Source organism: Pagrus major, chromosome 19 (assembly GCF_040436345.1).
Source record: "Pagrus major chromosome 19, Pma_NU_1.0".
Lineage (NCBI taxonomy): Eukaryota > Metazoa > Chordata > Actinopteri > Spariformes > Sparidae > Pagrus > Pagrus major.
The window spans coordinates 13553501-13576439 of NC_133233.1; the positions used below are offsets into that span (position 1 = coordinate 13553501).

The 22939-nt window shown below is 39.9% G+C and overlaps 1 protein-coding gene across 1 annotated transcript in view; it reads left to right on the forward strand.

The window, feature by feature from the left end:
• Positions 1-22939, forward strand: part of LOC141014320 (uncharacterized) — a 97699-nt gene that overhangs the window by 502 nt on the left and 74258 nt on the right. Inside the window, exons 2-4 of the mRNA XM_073488059.1 lie at positions 3446-3595; positions 15093-15154; positions 21472-21595. Coding sequence (XP_073344160.1) covers positions 3446-3595; positions 15093-15154; positions 21472-21595 — 336 coding nt within the window. The remainder of the gene's footprint in view (positions 1-3445; positions 3596-15092; positions 15155-21471; positions 21596-22939) is intronic.

The following is a 22939-nucleotide window of genomic DNA, read 5'->3' on the forward strand; positions in this document are numbered from 1 at the left end:
TAACCTAATCCTACTCAGATGACTTTCCTTATGCCTGTGTCCATAAAGGTCAAGACATAGTGGAGTGTAGGGCTGCAAGTATCAATTGTTTTCATTGTCGATTAAGCCTTGGATTATTTTCTCAATTAAAAGTTTAGTTCTTTGGTCTATAAAATGTCAGAAAATTGTATTTTATTTTCCTGATTACTCGGTTAGTTGTTGGTCTTTAAATTGTTAGAAAAGGATGAAAAATGTCAATAAGCGTTTCCCAGATCCCAAGATGACATCCTCAAATGTTTTGCTATGTCCACAGCTGAAAGATATTCACTTTACTGTCATAGAGGAGTAAATTACTCAAACCGATCAATCGTACGTCAGAATAGTTTGTTTCAGATGTTAAATATTGACCCCGTAGTGATACTAAGTATGTCACCTAGTGATAGTATGTTGTAGTGACTAAATTAATGCTGCAATCAAACAATTCCTCATTTTACAGGCCACACTCTGTAGCACCCAAGGGTCTGGACCCTGGATTGTATTCATGGGTCCACACACTAGCTTAAATTATGTTTTTAAATAAAAGCATTATTGAGAAACCCAAAGTCTCTACAAGATTTGTAGTTTTCTGCCAACATCCATTGTCATTAGGTTATCATCCATCCGATACAAATCAAAGAGCATCCTGTCCAGCGTGACTGGGGCATCAGAAGATGACCTCCGTCCTGTCAGACAAATGACAGGAGGAAGCGCAGGGGTGCTTTCATAAAGCCGCAGCACTTGTAACAGGTGGCCAATTGCATTATGTTTCCATCTGAGCGGCAGAGATCAGGAACACAGATCCACACTCATATTTAAAAAAGAGAGGTTTCTAATCATCAGGATTGTCATGTGACATCATTTAGGTACAAAATGTAGCCTGTGTGAGCTGGGTTGTGCATCAAAGCAAATGTAACAAGGTTTCGGAGATGGGTTTCGGTCAGCCGGCCCCAGTCGCGGGCCTCCTTAACAAGGTTACGTGTTTAGAACCCAGGAGCTCCCAAGTCCTAAAGGTTGATGTGGACAGTTAATCACAAACCTTGTCCATTGAAAATACAGCGCCCATTCATCCATGAACCCATTGTAGGTTTATGATGTTTTCTGACATGTTAAAACACTTGGACAAACTCCCAGTTAAAGAATTCAAATCAAGTATACACAATGATATTTTTCTTATGTTCTAAAGCTGGAAAACAGCAAACCAACATGCTATTGAGTTTTGAATAATGGGTGCATTTTCAGTTCCACACCTTAAAAAACACAATGTCAACCTCAGGATGTTATCTAAGATACTGTCACATCCACCATCTTTGTAAAGTTACTCTCCCTGAAGCGATACATCAGTGTTATATTATGCGTCAGGGGACGGTATAAACCGTGTGTTGACTTTTTTGGCTGTAGGGGACAGACGTTTATGAACACAGATGTACAGGTGCTTCTTAAGGCAACAGAATTCTGATTTTCAGTGGCACTCCCTTTGATCAGAGCTGCAATCACTGTATATGTAGGCTATCTGGCTACCTGTACAATCCTGAAAAGGAACAAGTGTACGAGCAGTGCTGAGATAAAAGACTTGCCCGAAAGAATACACTGAAGAACTGTGAAGATTTTATTCACACTGATTTAGACACAGAATTTGACAGAAATAAGCCTTGTGTCTACATAGAAAAAGTCCTAGATCTTTTACTTCTACTCATGAAGAAGGGAGCAAAAACAAAAGTGTTGTGTTTATATTTTTGTTTGGCGTATTAAGTCAGTTGTAGAGCATGTTTTGGTGACCTATTTTCTTTGTAAACCATAAAATGTGAACTTAGAAATGCATTTCTTCCAGACACAAAACAGCAACAGGGAACAACATGTTTCTTAGCCCTAACCCTTGACCGACTGACTGCTCATAAAGTATTCCTTTCTAATAATACAGTTCAGAGGTCATCTACTGTGAATCCTAGGTGGGCTGCTGTATGAAAGCCAAGAGTATCTGACCTCTTTGTCTGGCAGGGCTGGTTTTAGAGGTTTTGGAAAGTAAAACAATGTTTTACATTTCAAAACCAATCCAATACCCCTTGTGAACGTGTGGCTTTGTGATGAAAGTAGGGCAATTATTTAGACAGGAAATTCAGTCCTAAAAGTTCTACAAGCCTATGGTTATAATGCATGTGTTAGCAAACTAAATGTATGCAGAGTGATGGAACATGTGCACATATAACCACAAGAAGCAACAGAGCTGCTGTAAATCTGATGTAAAGGCATCATCAGCTTTAATGATATCATCTTAGGATATTACATATCTCAGCTTCCCTTATACACAAATATATAAAACATACGTTTTCAGATTATGTTATCCTGGCTGTCTGGGGAGCTCTCATGTTTCCCTTGTGAGATCATCATTTGAGGCTTTAGCTAGTCCCTGTTTTTGTGATTATTCAGTTGTGTGTCAAAGTGACATCTGACATCACTTTGACGTTTGATGATTTTCGGGGAAATTATGTATCTCGCTTCTGTAATCTGTCAATTTAAAAAAAAACACTGATTTGCCAAGAGGGAGTACTACATTTATAGGTCAGTGAAGATGACATACTGTCTTTGCAACTCTGTCCCTTAGGAGCTGTGTTCATATTGCAACTAATTTGAAATAGCGATTTATGTTCATTGGCAACTGTTGGGCCCCAATGTAGGAGATAGTGTGATGTTTTTACAGCACAGTGAAAAGTTGCTGAGTGGAAATTGGGGCTGCAACTTCTGATTATTTTCATTATCAATTTTTGTATTATTTTCATAATTAATCGATTAAATTATATAAAATATATTATCATGTAAAACATGGTCATCACAATTACTCGTCCGTAGACTGGCATTTGTGTACCTTCACATGCTATAATCCAAGATATTGTTTTGTACCCAGGAGAACTCATGATAGGCACCTTGGTTTGTTATGCCCCAGCCAAACATTGTCGAATAAAATTTGATCGCTATTTATTATGAATATTTTTCTTATCTCCATTTAAACCTCCTGTGATCCTAACTATGACCACATCCACTCTTTACCTTTGCTCTCCTACCAGTCTTTTTGATCCACCACCTTTCCCAGTGACCAGAATTCTTAGTTCTTTCAGCTAAAAAATTAGAGTTAAATCTTAAATATCAATACAAGGGATACAGAAATTAACATATTGTGCATTACTATGCGACACAATTTTTAAATGGTGGTTAAGTCTACTGTAAGACCGGATTTGCTTTCTATGTAACTCAAATTGTACATGATTTTTGAATCACAAATTACATGTTTACCACTCTCTGTAGTTTTAAACAGGAATCTGAATTTTAGTTTGCCGTTTTTGACTCAATAAAGTAGAGCTTGGCTCTACTGTCGCCTTGTTAAAACACAGCAAATAAACCACCGTTTGATCCTGATGTGCTGTTATTCTTGCAGAAGAAAGTGAATTTCCTGTGGTCTTATGTGGATGACCTCGCAGACCAGAACCAGGTGCTGGTTCAGACAATTGAGGATCTGCAGAAGGAAGTTGACAACAAGGTTTCCGATTGGGGAATGAAGCTACCAACCTCTGATCGCAGCTTGCAAGTAAGATTTTACAAACTTTTTAGAGCATTTTGGTCTGATGAAGTAGTTGGCCCAGATATAGTATCATTGTTTCATTTCCGTTAGTCATTGGTGTCTTTAGGAGAACCTTAGGTAGTACCATCTCTATGACAAAAAGTTTCAAGCATAGATATTAATACCACTTTCACACGGGCAAAAAACCCCACTAGCAGCTATTTACATCTGGCTTTTTTGGAGAAAAGTAAATTACCCTTTTTTTAGCGTGTAACCCATATTAAAAAATACCTGAATATACATGCTAATTTTGATACATTGAACTGTGTTGCACAGTATAACCACAGAGGCAAGGACATGTCATTGTACATGCAGATAACATAAACTGGAAAACTTCTTCAGGGGCTGATAAAGCACAAGTTTGTAAATGTAGTTCTTAATATAAGAAGTTTTGAAGCATGGGATCTACAACCTGAAGATAGCCACGACTCCCCTTGTGTTTGCACACACAATGGAATTTTGGTTATTAACCCAACAACAAATACATGTACTTCCTTTCTTATTACCCGTTTAACAAGGGACATTACTTGGTATTCTGCAATAAATCGAGCAGCACATGTCAATAGAATAAAATGTGTACTCAGGAACACCATCCACACACAAATATCAAGCATGCACAAACACAATAGAATATATTTAAAAAAAGAGAAAACAAGAGAAAGACAGAATAACAGCTCATGGCTTTCTTTTCTATTCTGTGCTACCATCGTCTCCGAGATCCTTTGTTTGTGTACACTACTCGAGGCCAAGGCCTCTTCGACTACAGAATCCAATCAGCAAAGATCACACTGAATGTGGTTCACAGTTAAGTCCATGAGAAGCCCTCATTGTTTAGAATGAATAATATCATCATTTAGAATAATGGGTATATAGAAAAGCAATTATGATGAGAATGAAGTCGTTTTAAGCATAATGGCAAATATTCTTCGTTGAGACTTGGTGTTAAGGATGCAGTGAACTCTTAAGGATTAGCAGCATGCATAGAGTCAAGCAGAGAAAGGTCCACTGCTATCATCTTTTAAGTTTGTGGCCCCAACCATTGACTGGAGGAAATCACAAATTGTTTTTAATTCCTAGCAGAATGGAGGTGGAGAGCTCTCTGCAAAAATGCCCGTCTGATGTGTTTTTCCCCCCCCCTTTTTTTTCAAGATTGTATCAATGCACGGCAGGACTGTAAAGACATCGCCACTTGGTGTGGTGACCTTAAGGTATTGTTCCATTTCAGTTATGGCCAAGCCTCCAACAATATTCGTGCTTCTGAGTGGATTTTAGACACAGAAAAGTAATTACAGCCTATTTTACGTCAAAGTACTTATCTGCTATTATGGAGAAGGCCAGAGGGTTAGCTTTGTGTGTGCTGTACTCTGGTCACAAAGGTTAATGTAATACAATGTTTTGCATTTCTCTACATTCAAAGCCGTCCATTTTTACTTTCCTCAATTTAAAACTTCAATTTCCTTCAATGGCATCGCTTTAGCAACAAAAAATACCAGCATCTATGCACTTTGTCCTCCACAGGGCTTTCTCAGATGCCTTTACTGAATAGACTGTACAGTACATGTTTCTTGCAAACTATAGCACTATACATGGACTTAGGTTACAGATGTGTTATTAAGAAATTTAAGGCACTTTCACAATTTATGTAGTTCTGTCTTGCAGATTAAAAAATTACAGCTAAAGCGGAAAAGGTGACGATTAAAATTGTGAAGCTAATTAAAAGACATTCTGACACCAGGAGTCCTTCAGTTCATACAGTTGCACAATTTATTTCTTGTTTGTGACAACAGCTTCCTTTAGCAGCCAAAGGGAACACAGCGCAAGGGAACATAATAGTTTGGTGTCCTGCTATCGACCCGTGTTCTGAGCTTTTGAATCTCCATTTTCACCCGTCTTAAATGCTGCTCTCGCTGTCTGTTTATGTTACTTTGTATGTTTTCAGGGTCTAGATTGGTAAACAAATACAAACAAATGGACTGCCTCACTCAACAGTCTATTAGGATAGTCAGGGGACAACAGTGTGTTTCTGCTCTGATGTCCATAATGTGAAATCCAATCAAATGAAGAGCATTTAGAGCTACTTATGGACCGTTCCACCATGTAAACGATGCAATGAGCTCTGTAATAGGAGCTTGGCTAACGTCTGATTGAATCGTAGTGTATGGTCTTGTTGATGCACAATAGGGTTGAACTGTAATGGACACTAAACAGAGTTTGTTTTGTGGTCATAATATCATGAAATCCAAGGCTTGTTTTCTCTATTCTAGACTGCTGCAATTAGCCTGTTGTCCATTTATTATCCATGGCTAGACGGATATAGCATCATCTTGTTTCCCACATGCAATACAAAACTGAACTAAACATTAAACTGAGAATAACACTGAACATCTTTTGAAGCTGTTTTTGTATGTAACTTGTAGCAACAGGCATCTCTAGTAACAGTGTTCATTGACACAGGTTGTCATGGATTTTGAATGATGTGGATGTATAGTTAGTTGTCCTTGTGACAGCTGGACTCAGAGAATCTGTTTTAGTGTCAGGATGTACACTTCCAGTCCCTGTGGTGCTCTAGCCAGTATCAATTTCTACAGTTAACTAGCTTTCCAGCTAAGTAGTTAAAAATAATGGAAAATGCTGAACTTTCTTTGTGTCATTCGGTTACAATAAAAAAAGCATTATTATGAGTGCCAAGGAGTTTTTGGGAAACTTTCTCATAGTCATTTCCTTCACTCCTCTGTGTTATTCTCTCTTTGGACAGTCATTTTGGCAGCTTAGGGATTAATAATCATATAATGCAATAAAACTGGAACTTTACTGATCTCTGTAGAAATGTTTTTTCCACTTGTGCTATTCCAGGCAGGTCAAAGGCAGAAGGGCAGCTACAGAGCAGCTTTTGCAGCTGGCAGGGATTCAGTGTCTTGCTTGAAGACACTTTTGCTGGCCAGATGGTTACAAACTTTGGGTTTAAAGGAGAATTGGAGTGGAAGCTCAGCCTAAATTTTCAACATGGTTAGTTGAACTCTTTTGTATAGAGCTACAGTTTGTCTAGAGTCTCTCCAAGAGTTCTCAACAATTATTGAAAGAATTTGCTTAAAAAAATCCATGTTCCCTGGTATAAATTCTTGCATTTGTCAAAATCGTATCAAAAGGTCACAAATCCAAATTTCTTTAATCCATAATTAGATATCTGGAACCCCTGCCCCTCCCTCAATAACAATCAACTTTATTCTTTGAAAAGGGAAGTGAACACATAAATAGATTTCATGGATTTTATATAATTTTATATGTTTTCCACGTTGTCAGCCAGTCAGTTGGCTCTCATAATTTAGTTTCTCTCAATTACTTCTTCAAGACTTGAATCAACAGAGGACAGCCCTGGAGCAAAGAGTGTGTGATCTGTTCTCTTAGAAGATAGATCTAAGGTCAGACTCTGTTATAGAATTCATCCAGCATACTGGACAAGTTTTTTTCTTTCTGTTCTGTTATTTATTGGTTCTTTGTGTCTCTGTTCAAGTATGATGTTTTTTCGTCCTTCAGTACGCATTTGCAATTTTGCACAGTTTTTTTGTGTGTGTGTGTACATTGTGTGTGTGTGTGTGTGTGTGTGTGTGCCGTTGTCTGTTGGGTAGATTTTTAATTCCCAGAGTTTAGCCCCTGGCCTGCAGGGCAGTATGGGGGACTGTGAAGGCCTGAGGGGGATCAGTGTAGATCAGAACAGATCAGTAGGGATCATTTGGGATCACTGGTCCTCTCTTTGATCCACTCATCCTGCCATTCCACCATTCCCAAGCAATTCTCAAATTATTACCATACCAGGCATAGTCCAAACACCCACATGTTAGTAAACACATTTTTGAGACTCCGTGTCTGCACTGGAGATGTGTGGTATTCTGTTGTGCTGCGGCTTCAATTGGAAGCATTCCATTTGCTACGCTTATTAGCTTGCTTTGTTTATAAAATAGAGGGTTAACAAAGGAGACCCAATTTCTTTTGTCTTATTTGTATCGGAGAAGAAACAAATAGGTTATAACAAGTGTCGGCTACAAATTTGCTAACTGAATGCCGGGAACATCTCCAGCTGTGATGAGAGTCTCCAATTTTTTTGTGTGTGATTTATAAAGTGACTATTTATGACATTCCCCATAAACGACAGAACAGGGGCTATTAAAATCTGAAGGCTCAGGAACCAAAAGACAAAATTGGTCTCATGACTTAATCCATGCTAATGAGAACATCATTTTTCCTGTCATGTGGAGCACCCTCCATAGCAGCACTCAGCAGACCCATTTAGCTTCACCGAGTTCAAAACAGTACATAAAAGAAAAACTCTGCTCAGCTGTTGGATGAAAACGTCTTGATCTCCAAAAGAGGAACTGTTGGAAATAAAACAGACCTCTTCTTAGAATGACCTCACCTTTTAAATTCATGCAGATTCTCAACCACACATACTGTGATCTGTGGCATTAAAGAGGCAATATGTAGGATATGGCCAGAATTTTTGTTTAAAGTGTTTTAAAAAATGAACATTATCAATAGAATGTGAAAACAAAGCAGTACTGATGTCATGCTAAAGACGTTTATGTATTGTGTTGGATGTCTATAGAAGTTAACATCTAACCGGCTAGCCCTGGCCCGTCTTGTCCCACAGTACGACTTTGTACCTTAAGAGGCAATAGCCAATAGTTTCAGCTGGGAATATGCAAACGGAGAGTTCTCTATGTTTCACACGCTCATTTTTCTTTAGAAAAGAAATATTTTACACCATCTGAACTCAAAACCCTAACCCTTTCCAAAATCGCCAACACTGGTTTAGTTCAAATAAGTTACCAATTTTACTAAGTGAAATCTGAAACTATTCGGGGTCTCCAATGCCCGACTCTCTCGCTTCTCTGCCGCTTCATGCCTCTCCTGTTCTCTTGTCCCTGCCTATTGTGTCTTTCCTCGAGGCTGCTATATAGGCTTGGCTCGATATTAGCTATTATCAAATATCGCAATATTTGCCATCATAATCTTGATTTTAATATATAACTGTTATTTCTCACCTTGCTGGCCCTCTGGAGTTTAGAGGGAAGGGAACCAGTGAAAGACTAGCTGCACATAATATTGTCGGCTAAGTAGAGAAGTGAACAACATATCAACCTCTCAGTCCTTCACAATATTGATAATAACCTCTATTGTGGTATTTGGGTGAGAAAATATCGTGATATAAAAGTTTGGATATCGCCCAAGCCTACTGTAAATCACCTCTGTACTGTATCATCTGGCTTCACAGGTCTCAGAGGCAGTGCCCAGTCCGTTGTCCTGCCATATTCGCCCGAAGGCTTCTCAGCCCATGGTGACTTCCCCCGGTGATCTGAGATCACACTAACTGAGCAAACTTGCTAACAGCTGCTAGTCACTACAGCAAAGATTATAGAGAGCAGCAGTTAACACTTGTTCCCCCCTATAAGTTTGGTGGCTATATCTTCAAAGTTACACCTTTGAGATAAGCTTTAATGTGTTTCCACGTCACATCTATCTTTCCAGGAATTCTGTTAAGATTGATCCTAAAAGCATTATTGGTGTATTGTAATTGCTAGAACTGATTAGGAACAGAATTAGACTGGCTAGCCTTTATAGCATTTATGCTTTTGCAGCGGTTGCTCCAAACCTGGCTGACCCTGTGTAGTAGAGAGTGCTAAGCCCAAGTCGATGAGAGAAGGTGGAAACTCAATTCAGGTCTGCAATAAAAACAGTCTCTGAACTGTGTGACCTTTATCACCCCCCCTCTCGCTCCCCCATCTCTCTCTCACACACACACACATATACATTTGTGTGTGTAGAAGCTGCTTGTAGGGAAAGCGGGAGTGAGAGTGAGAAGGACAGAGCAGGGGAGGTCAGGGGGTTGCGATGGTTGACTATGCTAATGCTGTTGTTAATGACTTTGCTGTGAGTGATAATTGATCGTCTTCATTACCATATTAACTTCACTGCCCCCACCCTCCCAAGACCCCCCCAACCACCAGTCTCTTTCCATGCAGTAATGAATGCCCCCGTTTGATCCTTCAAATAATGAACTAATTAGCTTAATTAAAATCAATAGAGGTGCCAATACTAGGGTTAGACATTTCAGGGATGCCGTCTCTATCTGCAGGGGAAGGAATTTCCAGAGAAGAGAGGGAGGGAGAGGAGGATGGATGGCAGGAGATAAGAGGAACAATACATAAACAACAGGAAGGGTGGAAAAAGGCGAGGTGCAAGGGGAAGAAAAGCAAGAAAAAGAGACAGAAGACAAGGAAGCAGTTATTTGTAAAGATGGAACAAGATGGACAAAAATGGGGTGAGATTGGTATGTAGAAATGGACAAAGGGGAAGTAAGTGGGATGATGGCAGTTGCACGTTTAAAGATAGTTAAAACTAAGAGGAAAAATGTAAAAATGAGTGGACAAGAGCAAAGACAAGAAAGCACAAGAGAAAGAGACAGAAAATATCAGGGGGAAGGAGGGAGCCAAAGAGAGGGGACGCTAAACGAGAGAGAGAGAGGGCGAAAGAGGTTCCTAATGCTGATTTATGAGTGCTTGACGGTCGTTAGCTGGAATAAATGGCTTGTAGGAGTGGCTGCAGCATTACTCCCTGTACAGGATACTAAGTGCATTGTAAGGTCAGCCATAAGGCCAAACTTACATATGTAGTGCTCTGCCCTTGTAAACCTTTGTTAATATATCAGCCACAGGATGGGACTGTAACTAGTCCGTCTGATACACCGGGAGGACTGTGGCTCTCTAACCTGTATGGTAATTGTTTTATTTACCTTTCATTTAACACAGAAGTTTGGTGGACAGAACATTTATACTTAAGGACACACACATTAAAAGCACCTACTGTGTCTGAATGTGATGTGGTACAACATAGTTTTGAATCAGTCAGTAAAATGTGTGGTGAGTAGAAAAATAAACGCATTGGACTGAGTTTTCTCAGGTTTCTGTGTGTAAAGTTTTTTTATCTGATGACTGATTTGAAAAAAACAAAACAGACATGGTGTGCAAAGGCCTTTAGTCAAGCTTAATTGCCTTGTTCAGTCATTGTAAAACACAACAAATTTGACAGAAACAACATAAAACTCACCAAAACCACTTGGTCTGTCTTTTCACTGTCCTGTTCTGGTTGGACCTGCTCGCTGTGTACCAAAATAAAAGCACTGTATTTGCTGAGTGTGAAAATCCCTCATCTTCCAATGGACAGGTTCATAAAAAATGTTGTGCCAATGTTTTGCATAATCTATAAAGGAGGCAGATATCTGCAATCATGAGTTTGTTACCTCCTCACTATAAGTACGATTTATATACAGTATATTTATTCTCCCAATCATTCTGCAATGAACTGGCGTGGTAGGACATTTTATATCTTAAAGCTGCTGCCAGTAGAATTTGAAACATGATGACTTTCGACCACTTGAGTCCCTTTACAATCAAGACTTGCATCACTGTTGTAAATACGACTCGTGCTCTGCAGAATGCACAGATAGGACAAATGTATTTTCAGAAGATGTTGCAAGAAACTGTCAGAATGTAGAATGAAAAATGGAATAACCTTGTGTGGGTAAATACTGTATACTGTTATTTAGGTTCATCGAGTGCATTTCGAATCCATACAGTATCTATATGTCGCAGAAAAATGCCCTGAATATAAGGCAGGGATGTGTGTGTTTTTCTTGTAGGCTATCGTCATAGTTGCATCACTTTACACTTGCATCAAGCTCACTCTGGACAAAATTAAAGCCCACATTTTTAGTACACACTCACTCTAAACATGTGCACTCTGACATAGTAGAACAAGACACTGGCGTGTTCCTTCCAGTCAACATCACTGGAGTCGCATTATCCCCCCCCCCCCCCCCCCAGCTCCAGACAAGGAATGGATGGGGAGTGGAAAAATGGAATGATTGCGTAAATGGATGGCTATTTTCAGATAGAACAGAAACGACAAAAGCGAAAGTGAGGTGGGGAAGAGGAAATAAAAGAACGGGGAAGAGATATGGAGGAGGCATGGGTGAGGGGCAAGTGGATGAGAAAGGAGGAGACAAGAGAATGTGAGGAGGTTGGAGGCTGGAAACAAAAGAGTAGAAATGCAGGGGAAAGGATGAAGAAAGTGAATGGAATCTGTGAATGATTTAATAAGTTTTGTTTCTTTTTTTCTCACAGTTAAGGTACTGCTAACATTTCTACTTTTAATCCCACCAGTCCCACTATCACTACAAGTACTGCTACTAATACAGTGCATCTGCCGCTGTCTTTTCTCCAGTGAAGACCCATAGTGAAAGGCTTTGTTTAACTATCCTCCACATCCTTGCCTCCTCTCCCGGAGACTGAGATGTGATCACTTTGGAAGTATCGGTACTGCTTGTTATAGACAGAACACCCTCTATAAGAATGTATTGCATATGCCTGTTCTGTTTGTCTTAAAGCTGAGTGAGAAAACGAAGTGATGTGATGCAACATCTGTGTAATGCGCTCTCTTTTTTCGCCCTGTTTTACTTCTTTCTCTCTAGCACTCTGCTGATTTTTGACCATTACTTAAATAGTATATTTCCTCACCACTCTTAAATGGTATAATGCACATAAACACACACACACACACACACACATACACGTGAGCCCTCCCTCTAACAAATGAGTTTACCGTGGTCATAACCTTCACAGGGCTCATTATCATAGATTGCAGGCCTTTTCATAAAGCTGAGACCACTGGTGACGGATTACTAACGGGATGGACACACACACACACACATGCACACACACTGTGATCCGTAATGAGACCTTATTCCGGACACCCACCCCCAGCTGCCTGTAAATTACACCCGCCACTCTGCCATACATACTTAATCAGCTAATGTTGTTTTATTCCTTATTATTAATTTGCTCCTGTTTCTGATTTATCTAAAGCGCTCTGCATCACACCAATATTTTGTCTCCTTTACAGTTCAGAGAGGCAGAGAGAGAGAGAGAGTAGGCCGTGTGCTTATTCATGTACTTAGGGGATTGCATCTGTAATGAATGGACTGGCTGTTTAGGCATACATAACGCAGCCTACTACTCACCTTAATAATGTAAGCAGGTCGTAACTCCTGCTAACCCAAGGGTATATAAGGCATGCATACACACACACACACACATACACACAGATATTGACGCATCCAAACTCATAGCCTACCTATATTAGCTGCTGACCTCTACGTGTGCCAGGTCTCCTCATTGTCACATTGCAGCTGCATTGGAATATGAATGTTAAGTGACTGGGGGAGAAAATCATGTGTGTCTTTATGTATGTTCTTTTAGAGACACACCACCAAGCCCACTTTATTTTGATTAACAAGAGATTTTACTAAGCATACTTTACGCTATAGAAAAGAAAAGATGGTTGAATAGATTTAATTCGCACTCTAACACATGACAAAACACTTTTTTTTGTTCAATTCATAAGGTGTCAAAATACAAATTAACTGACTTTCTTTCTTTCTTCAAGTTCTTGGATAAGATTATATAGTGGAGTCAAGAATGAGGTAGAGGTAGTAGTAGCCAGGCGGCCTGCATCAAAAATTAACCTCACAGATAGCTGATTGAATGTAATTTTTCTATTAGAGCTGCAACTATTATTTTTGATTATCAATTAAAGCTGCTGTAAGCGTTGATGTCGTTTTAGCAAACTTCCTGTCCGCTTTGCAGTTAGCAATGCCCTCCCTCCTCTCTCGACGCCGCATGAAAGCGCAGTGGTAATTGCCAGACATAGCAGCAAACAGGAGGCTCCTGCTGTCTGTGTGTCACAAGCGTCTTTATGAAGCTCTCTGTCCCGATTAGATAAAGTCATCAGGGTTACCAGAAACTTTCTTTTCTCTTTTACTGCATGAGCAAGGGGAGGAGAAACATGGGTTACCGCCACTGTTACTGTTAAAATATATAACTATTTCTCACTTATTCACTTATTCGGTTTTAATCTGCCGATTATTCTCATGATCAATCATTTAGTTTAGATAATGTCAAAACATTTTGAAAAAATGTTAATCAAAATTTCCAGGGAGCCCAAAGTGACATCTAAATTACAAGGAAAAGCAGCAAATCCTTAAATAAAGTGTGCAACATTTTTTGTTTTTTTAAAAAAAGACTGATTATCAAAATAGCATGTAATGGCAATTACATTTTTTTTTTGTGTATATTTTGTTTTTTATTTCACAGCCCTGCATCCTGCATTCACACAAACGAACAGTTGCCCACATACTTAATGCAAGCGTATGCATAATTAAAGCGCACACAAGTCCATACTTACACACATACACTCACACACAGGGCTATGTGTTGACCTGTGAGTCACTGCTGTCAGCATTGATTTCCTTTTCCCGGAGTGACCCCTGTCACCACAGCGATAGAGTGGCCGATATTTCACCAGTACTGCCGGTTCTCTCTCTTTTTCTCTCCCCCCGTTTCTCCCCCTCTCTCTGTAAGTCTGACTCTTTATCTCTCTCTGTACTTGCATTTCCCTCTTTTTCTTTGAACTCCTTGTCCACCCCTCTTTTCTTTTGTGCCCATGTGTTTATTCTCTCTTTTTAATAGTCCTGGAATGTAAAAGCTTGGCCACCGTAGCTATCTCATGAGCTAGGTTCATTTGTGTTTTTCTTTATGTCCTTTTTTTATACAGATACAGAGTGAATTGACCTCACAAACATCCTCCTCCTCAGACAAATGTTCAGTCAGAAAAAAGAGACAGGCAGACATGGTAATGGCAAGGGTTATTTGAGCCCAAGGAGCTTTATATGACAAGGAATAGTGTGTGTTTGTTCATGCAGTCTTCATCTCATTGTCCTTCCTGTGCTGCTACTGCGTCACATACTGTATATTATTTTTAAACCCAAATTATTGAGTTATTGGAGTAATCACATTTCGAACTTCATCTTTGATCATCTGTTGTCAGCTTTTTGATTAGATTTAGTCCAGTTGGCCCTGTTTGGAAAATGAGCAAAACAGAGATCAGAAACATTTTCTTTTATCAGTTTTTTTTACAGGCGCACACAGTTCTTTTTTTAATTTCTTGTCCTTTTTTTCAATGACACTGTCGTCGTTTCGCCATGGTCCTCAAGCTGCAAATTCCAAGCGATCAGTCACTGTGATCACTCACTTAACACCTCTGTTCCAGTGGACTGTCAAACTTCATCACAGTTTACAGCATTTGAGGAAATCACTTCCTACAAAATGATTTTCCTTTATTGAGCAGTGTCTAATTAATAAATAGAAGTCAAAATTGTATTGGTAGAAAATGTAACTCCCTTTAAATATGTCACAGTCAGTTCTGCATCTGAAAAGCAAGTACAGTATTGTTTTTTCCATTCAAAGGCCATATCATTTTGTAATGTATCACATGGTGGTGTCATGTCAATAACAAATTAATAATCAATAATAACAATAAGTGATCAATAATCTGACTTTTTTATCTCTCCCAGGTGCCTGAGGTTGATCTGAAGACTTTGATGCTGGATGAGCTTGTTGGACCTGGAACTCACAGGTATGTATACGTAAATTCGGCGAAGTGCCAGAAGTATCAGGTCGCCATTACTGCTGTGGTGTCTTCCCACAATATACCGCCCTGAAAAGTAAACGATTTTCTACTTTTAACTTAACTCTTTATGAGACATCTCTATACTCACTGCGCTGCATTATAGCTATGAGGCTGGTTATCCCTGACATTAACATGTGTCTTTGATGATCTCATTACAAGGGGACAGCCCGTTAGTTCACGCCTGCAATAAAGTGGTGTAGTAATGAGTCCTAAAACCTGGAAATCGGTTAGCATTTCTGCACTTCCCTCATCTCAACGTCGTTTTATTCTACGACATAAAAAACATCACTAAATGTCTCTGTAAATTGAATTATAAAGCACTCGTGTGTCTTAGAAATGGTGGTTAATAACAAGTAGCTAAATGAGATTGTGGAAGTTGTCAGGGACATTAAATGTCATCATGCCGAACACAATGACTCATATACTCACCAGTCAAAATCACAAAACATGGTGCCCACCATTTACAATTGCATCATTCTATAGACTCCTCACCACGCCCAACTCTGACTAACTTGCTTATAGCTAGTACACTATATTACACAGTACTTCACTTGAAATGTGTCAGATTTCTTCTCTATTTTTCCATCATCGATCGATTGTCGTAACCAGTGTCTAACATGTAAAATATATTGCCACCCATATACAGTCAGTAACTGTGGCCTATTGTTGTCAATCTTTGGCTGACTCCTAATCACTATCAATTACTCAGCGTCCCTCCTCATCAACATAGCAGTGAAAGTTTACTCCTCTAATAACTTCTGTATAATAACTTCATGAACCGACCACTCACACACATACACAGGTACCCCAGTGTAGAGAAAGGTAACAGAGTTGGCCTCGGGGACTCTGTCTCTCCTCAGGGAGATTGAGCTCCTCAGGGAGTCACTGCAACACCACTGTCCCCACGGCGATATGCAAATCCCTATATGATATTTCCCACCATGCAGCGCTCGAAGGCCCCTAAGACTTGTTCTGTCTTTACTTAAGACCTTTCTGGAAAAGACACATTTTTTATTGTAAGTTTCACACATTTTGACAAAACTAATGAAGACGCATTTTCTGAGTCTAAATCTTTATGCTCATACATACTGCATGTACCCGTTCCAGATTTTTGCATGGGTAGCTTGGCACCTGAACTCACTAGACCAGGAAGGGGTTTGATATGAAAATGACTTTTAGTAATATACATCCCTTGCTGAAGCGAAAGTTACCTGGTGATAGTTTTGAAAACACCTAGCTCTGGTATGTGCAGTAAGGGCCTTGAGCAGCAATGAGAGGTGAGATACATTGTGGAAGGATCAGGCCCACAGTGTTTATGTCAGTGAAAACTATTGAAAACACTGAAATCACATTAACTTAATGGCCATGCGCTTTTATATCATGTCTTTACATCAACTTTACACTGATATCTTGTGCTGACGGCATATAAAGTAATATATTTCTGTCAGATACTACCTTTTAGAAGTTGACATTGAATTTCTTTATGTGATTCCATTGAATAAATCCACTGATTTACAAACACAGGGATAATATTACAGTCAATGTTTGTTTTTTCAGAAGCTGTCACTAAGAACACATACAAATATGGTCTCAAATAACCAGTCAGTAGTTTGACAGCCCGCAGTGCAGCCAATTAAAGCACCCAGCGAGGCAGGAATCGGTGGTCTGGCACAATGTGGCACAATTGAGTGTATGGTTGTACAGGGTTTCTTTGCCATTCCTGCGAAAGGCACTGAAGGGCGTGATGGATCCTCAGTCAGCGCACTGGCTGTCAGAGGCGCGGGGATTTGCATCACACCTTGAGCGTTTTAAATGGCTGCACATATAATAATAAAAAAAATAAATGAAATGAGTAAATCAGGTCTCATGAAATGAAATGACAGGCAGGTTGAAACAGCGGGTGAGTGTGTGTGTTTCTTGCCACCAGCGTCAACATTAAACACATCAGATTGAAGCCACCCTCCAGGGTAGCATCACTCAGCCAGGTGTGTGCGTGTGTGTTTAAGTGTGTGCGTGTTCATGGTGAAACCTAAGTCTTTTATCTACTTTTCCATTTCCTCTGGTTTTTTGTTTATCTACAGATTTATTTATATATTTCTGCGGGAAACGGCACACAGAACACACACACACACACGCGCACATTGATCTATCGATGTATTGATGTGTGAGTGGGTGTCAGTTTTTTATTTTCCATCTCCCTCCAATTTTTTAATTATTTTCCCTTGGTATAATCTCCTGCAGAGTTTTTTACACTTGAGTTAACTTGAGTGCTGTTTTCCTTTGCCAAGAGCAGTCAAATGCTGAAAGTTAGTTAGGTAGAAAAAAAAGGAAAAAAAAAGAAGCTTTGACAGAATATCCTGATTCTCATTTGGGAAAGGTAGGAACTTAACTTATTTCACACTCCGGCAGTATCCCTCAGTGTAACTGCTCTAATTCAAAACTTTTCTTTGTTAACAAAAGTAATAAGATATTTAGGCTTAGGAGACTGGAGGTTCATTATTGTTACATTATTATTTTCCTCATGGCTTTGCTTGTTTTTCTATTGTCCAGCTGTTTTTCTGACAGTCTCCTGAGTCTTCCCTTTCCAATTTTCTTCTTCGCAAGGACAGTAGTAGATGCACATTGTTTCCTATCTCCGTCTCCATCTCTCTCCTCTCTCTTTTCTTTCTCTCCCTCCCTCTCTCTCCCACTTGTCTCTCAGGACGGCAGGAGGATATGTCTCTTTTTCTCCATATTGACTTTCCCAGGTCAGGCTCCTCTTCTCCTATTAGGCCAAGCTAACTGATCAATACGCGGGCCTGGTGGGCTGCTGTGTGGACATGCAGACAGGCATACACAGTGGGCCGTGCCCCGGCCAAGTGCCAGGCTCATTAACACACACGCAGCACAGGACATGTGCAGTACACATGCTCTCTCATGAGTAGATACGTATATATAACATTCATAATGATAAAACCGACTGTGGAAACATTTCCTTCAGTCTGTAGTAAAAAGTTGCAAATCTTAACACAACTAATGACTAAATCAATCAATCAATCATGCACAAATCTATGAATCTTCATCCAGTCGGTTGCTTCTCTGTCAAATATGGAGATGCAACAAACTCCTCCTCTCCTCTCAAATCTTCTCCTCTCTTCTCCTCCCCTGCTGTTTTCCCAGCTGGTGAGTTGTGACATCTGCAGTGCTGCGACATGGATAAGCAGCTGCCAGAGATGGAGGGAGGGAAGGGTGGAGGGAGGGAGGGAAGGGAGGAGGGGAAGGATGGAGAGACAATGCAGGGGAGAAGTGAAGAGGGAGGGGTGAGGGGCGCTGACAACCAGCAACAGTTAGGTGTAGAGCAGGGGGAGACAGGATTGTGTGTGCATAAATGTGTATATGTGCATGTCTACGTGTGAGAGTGTGTGTCTGCGAGTCAGTGCAGATGAGTGTGTGTGTGTGTGTGTGTGTGGCAGCGTGCCAGGCGGTGCCATCTGGCTGCTTGACAGAGCTCTTCTCATTAACAGGGAGGTTAATTGCTGTGGCAGCACCCAGGCTGTGTCAAACATCACCCTGGGGACACAGACGCAACAGACGATCTGCATGCTTGTGTATGCACACGCACAAACGTGTGTGTGTTTAAGCATAAAATGTGGCACTGGAAACCCTAAAAGTCTTTCCTTAACATTAAAACGGTTAACAGCAACCTGCAGTGTATTAGCCCTGGCATGTGAAGAGGGCAGCGCAGGGGGACCTGTGCCCTGTGTGCGTGTGTGTGTGTGTGTGCATGCGAGTGTATGCCAGGCTACATGCATGTTTATATTTGTCTTATGAATTATGTCTTGTTGCTGTAATGATGTAGAAAGAATTGGGTTTACAGAGCCAATGTCTATAGCCCTGAGGGCAAACACACATGCTACACGCTCACACACACACACACAGACATGCACGCACACACACACACAGGGCAGGGGGAAGGGGTGGCAATTTGCATGTTATTACTGCATATTCATGACTAATTTTGTTAGCCTTGCCTAATAGGCCTGAGTGACAGCTTGAGATATTGAGAACCTGCTTTAATATCACACACACTCACGGTGATACACATACACACACACACACACACACACGCACACACACTCCTCAGTCATACTCACTCACCCTGCTGCCTCTCTCTGTCCACACAGTAATCATAACAACACTTATGGCTCTAAATAGGAATTCCCTGTTCATCTGTTGGTTCGACATTGTGTCATTTGTTTTGCACAACTACTGTATCGTATGTAACAATATGCTAAACCGCATAGCCTCATTTGTTACACGCATAATCACAACCTAATGTGCACACAAATGCGCGCACGGGCACACTTTTAATGACGTGAGTATATTTGCATTTATGACTTGTTGCAGGTCAGAATGTGTCTCTGTTTATTTTCCAAAAAGAAGCAAAAAAACTATAAAATTCGGCCTGCAGTATCAAAACCAGTTTCATCCATTAATAGTGCAGGAAATGGAACATTACGTACATTTAACTATGCACATTTTCTTCTTCTATTTTTTAATATGTATTGACTGTATAATAACTTGGTGTGTTTCTGTGTTTTTAAAGAGAATACTTGGCCTAAACAAAATGATGTTCCTTATCTCGCCGCTTTCTGTAGTCCACATATGCATGTACACTCACATACACACAGCACTCTAAACCCACCTCCACCTCTACTGTGCAGGTGCAAATAGGGATGAAATTGGCTGCAGTTACTTTTCATTCAAAATCCTCTTTTCCATTTTCAACTTGTTCCCATTTCAGACCATTCGTCTCCAAAGACTCTGTCCTCATATTTGGCATAATTTAAGTGTTTTTCCACCAAACTGACAAGGAAATAAGTTTGGAAAATGCCAATAAATACACCAAGCTTTTCCTCTACATCTAAAAGGCCCCAAAATAATAAGAAAAATGACATTATAATGCAGGTTTTGTCCTTTGTAAAAGTTGAGGGTTGAAATCTGTGCGTATCTTTGAGGGAAGATTGCCTTTGTCTCCTTATTTCTATACATATAAGGGCTTCTGTTCATACTTGGGAGTACACACTGTTTTTATACATTCTTTTTTTAAAAGCATTTTCTTCGTGAAATGCTCAGCAAAGTGATAAAAAAGTGATAATTCACAACAAAGGAGCATTGTAGTTAGAGTGGAATAGAAAGTGAATTAGTAGCACAGCGGCACACACACACTCTCCCGTTCTCTTCTAGAGACAGAAGCCAACTATAATCTAAAGTCAGTTTTTTTCACACACTCCTCTGTGGCTTTTACTCCATTTGACTGAAAAGTTTTTTTTTTTTTCTCCTGAAGTGAAAGATTTAACTCTCAGCGCTCTCTATCCACTCACATGTCACTTTTGTCAAATCTTGCCTTTCCTTCCCTGCTTGGTGCGAACGTGTAGACACGCTTGATCAAATGTGAGTTTAACATTTTTAATCTGCGCAAAGTTTCATCAGAATAACTCATCTCATGAGGCTGCTGGTAAATATGAAATTGTGTGTATGTGGTATGCACATGTGTGTGTGTGCGTACGTGTCTGTGTGTTTGCGAAGACTACTGCACAGTACTGTGTGATCTGTTTTTTTCTTCCTTCTTTTTTCTCCTTCCATCTTGGGTGTGTGACAGCTGTCACTGGTGACTCAGAAAGGTGTCTGGGCAGAGTTAACATATTTTCACCGCTGGGAAACACACACACACACACACACACACACACACACACACGCACACACATACACAGACGCACATATCAGCTCCAGTTGCTGTCACCTAGCAAAAATTTCACCAGGCTCAGCATCTCTTTGCTGCTTTTGAATTAGGTTTTCTTTATGAATCATATTAAATTGTACACACACCACATGTTGTTCACATGGTGGATTGCTTATTTACTTCCTCTTTTATGTTAGAAAGCATTAAAATAAATAATTAAAGATGTTGATTAACCATCAAGGTTCATCCAAGATTCATCTTATGATGTGTAACATTTCTGCCATTTTTAATACCAGTGTAAAGACATCGCCATATGCTGCGTTAATCTTTCATGTTATTTGTCCATACACATTTACCATATTTAGATCACATGCTGGTGATTGGGCTTTCACCTCTGTAATTAAGATCACATTTAAAACATTCAATACACATACGTCTCCATATGTGTATGAAACAACAAAAACGTGCTTGTCTAGTTTTTTTCTACAGCTCTTTGTCATCTTTCATCCTTTTCATCCTTATCTGCCTTTTCATCCTTTAGTACTGGTCCCTTGGTCCAGATTGCAGCGGAGTTAGCGGACCTGAAAATCCAGCTGCAAACCAAGGACATGGTCATCTCTGATCTGGAGATGGAGCTCAGAGAGAATCTCCAGGAAAAACAAAAGGTAAACAGATCCACTCTTCCTGATTTGAGCTTATTTACAAAATATTAACTACAGAATCACACAATAAAGATGTCATCAATATATGGAAAAGAGGGAAGTGAATCTTAATATTCAAGCAGACTGTTTTCACCACAATCCTACACAATTAAGTGACTTGTTGAGGTGATTTTTTTTTTTTTTTTTTTGCAGCATGCTTGTTATTGTTTAGAAGCCTGTCTGAGAGGTGGAGAAGTCTTTTTTTTTTTTTTTTTTTTTTTTTTACGATATTGGTTTGGCAGCTGTGCTAGAAGCGCTCCATGTGCAGCCAGGTTTAACAGGAAGCCGAGGCGTGTGTGATGAATTACCAGCATATCTCAGAGCCCTGGGTAACAAACATGGCGTCGCCGGCCGGGATTAAAAGGGAGAGTTTTTTACGGCCTTCCCACACCTCCTTACAGGGTGTCACTAAATTATACCCACTGCTGTTTTACTGTCTTCTGTGGCTTACGGTTAAGACACACGTAAACACACACAGGCTTGCAGAAATGCACACGCACGCACACACACACACACATTGATTTGTGCTTGTGGTAAACCCAGGCTTGTTGGTTGTTTATGTGTGTGTTGGCTGGTTACTGTTTGTTTATGCTGCTTGTGAGTTGACTCATTTGCACTGCTGCTAATTAGTGGTTTGTGTGATTACAGAGCCTTAGAGAAACAAGTAGAGTAACTGGAGCTTGTTCCGTTAATCACATTTCGACAAATGTTGATATATTTTTTCATCCTGCTTGTGTGTTTCTGTTTAACTGGTATGCCTGCAGTGCAGATGCGCGGATAGATCTGCTGGCACAGACACACACACACGCACACACACACACGCACACACACACACACACACACACACACACACACACACACACACACACACACACACACACACACACACACACACACACATGCTGAAGATGATTGCCACAGAAATTCATCTGTATTTGTTAGTAATAGGCATGTCTCTGTATGAACTGAATAAGTTCCCAGAATTTGAAGCCCAGAAGACAAGAGGCCCAATTAAAACAACTGTATATCCTTAACAATGGAAACAATACACGCATACATTTGATTCCTTTGAATTTGCCACTGCAGAATGTTTTCATCTGTAATTATACGCGATTTACTAACAATGTTTTCAGTGTTCCCTTTATATATCCTGCAACATTATTATTGTTTTATCGTGTTATATGCTGTGCATTCCTCTGTGTGTCCTCTGTACAGTCTTACATCGCCACAAAAAAATCATGAGAATTTAAGACAAAGATTGCTGTTGTACTTGAACAGGACTGAATATAAACACTAACATAAATTAAA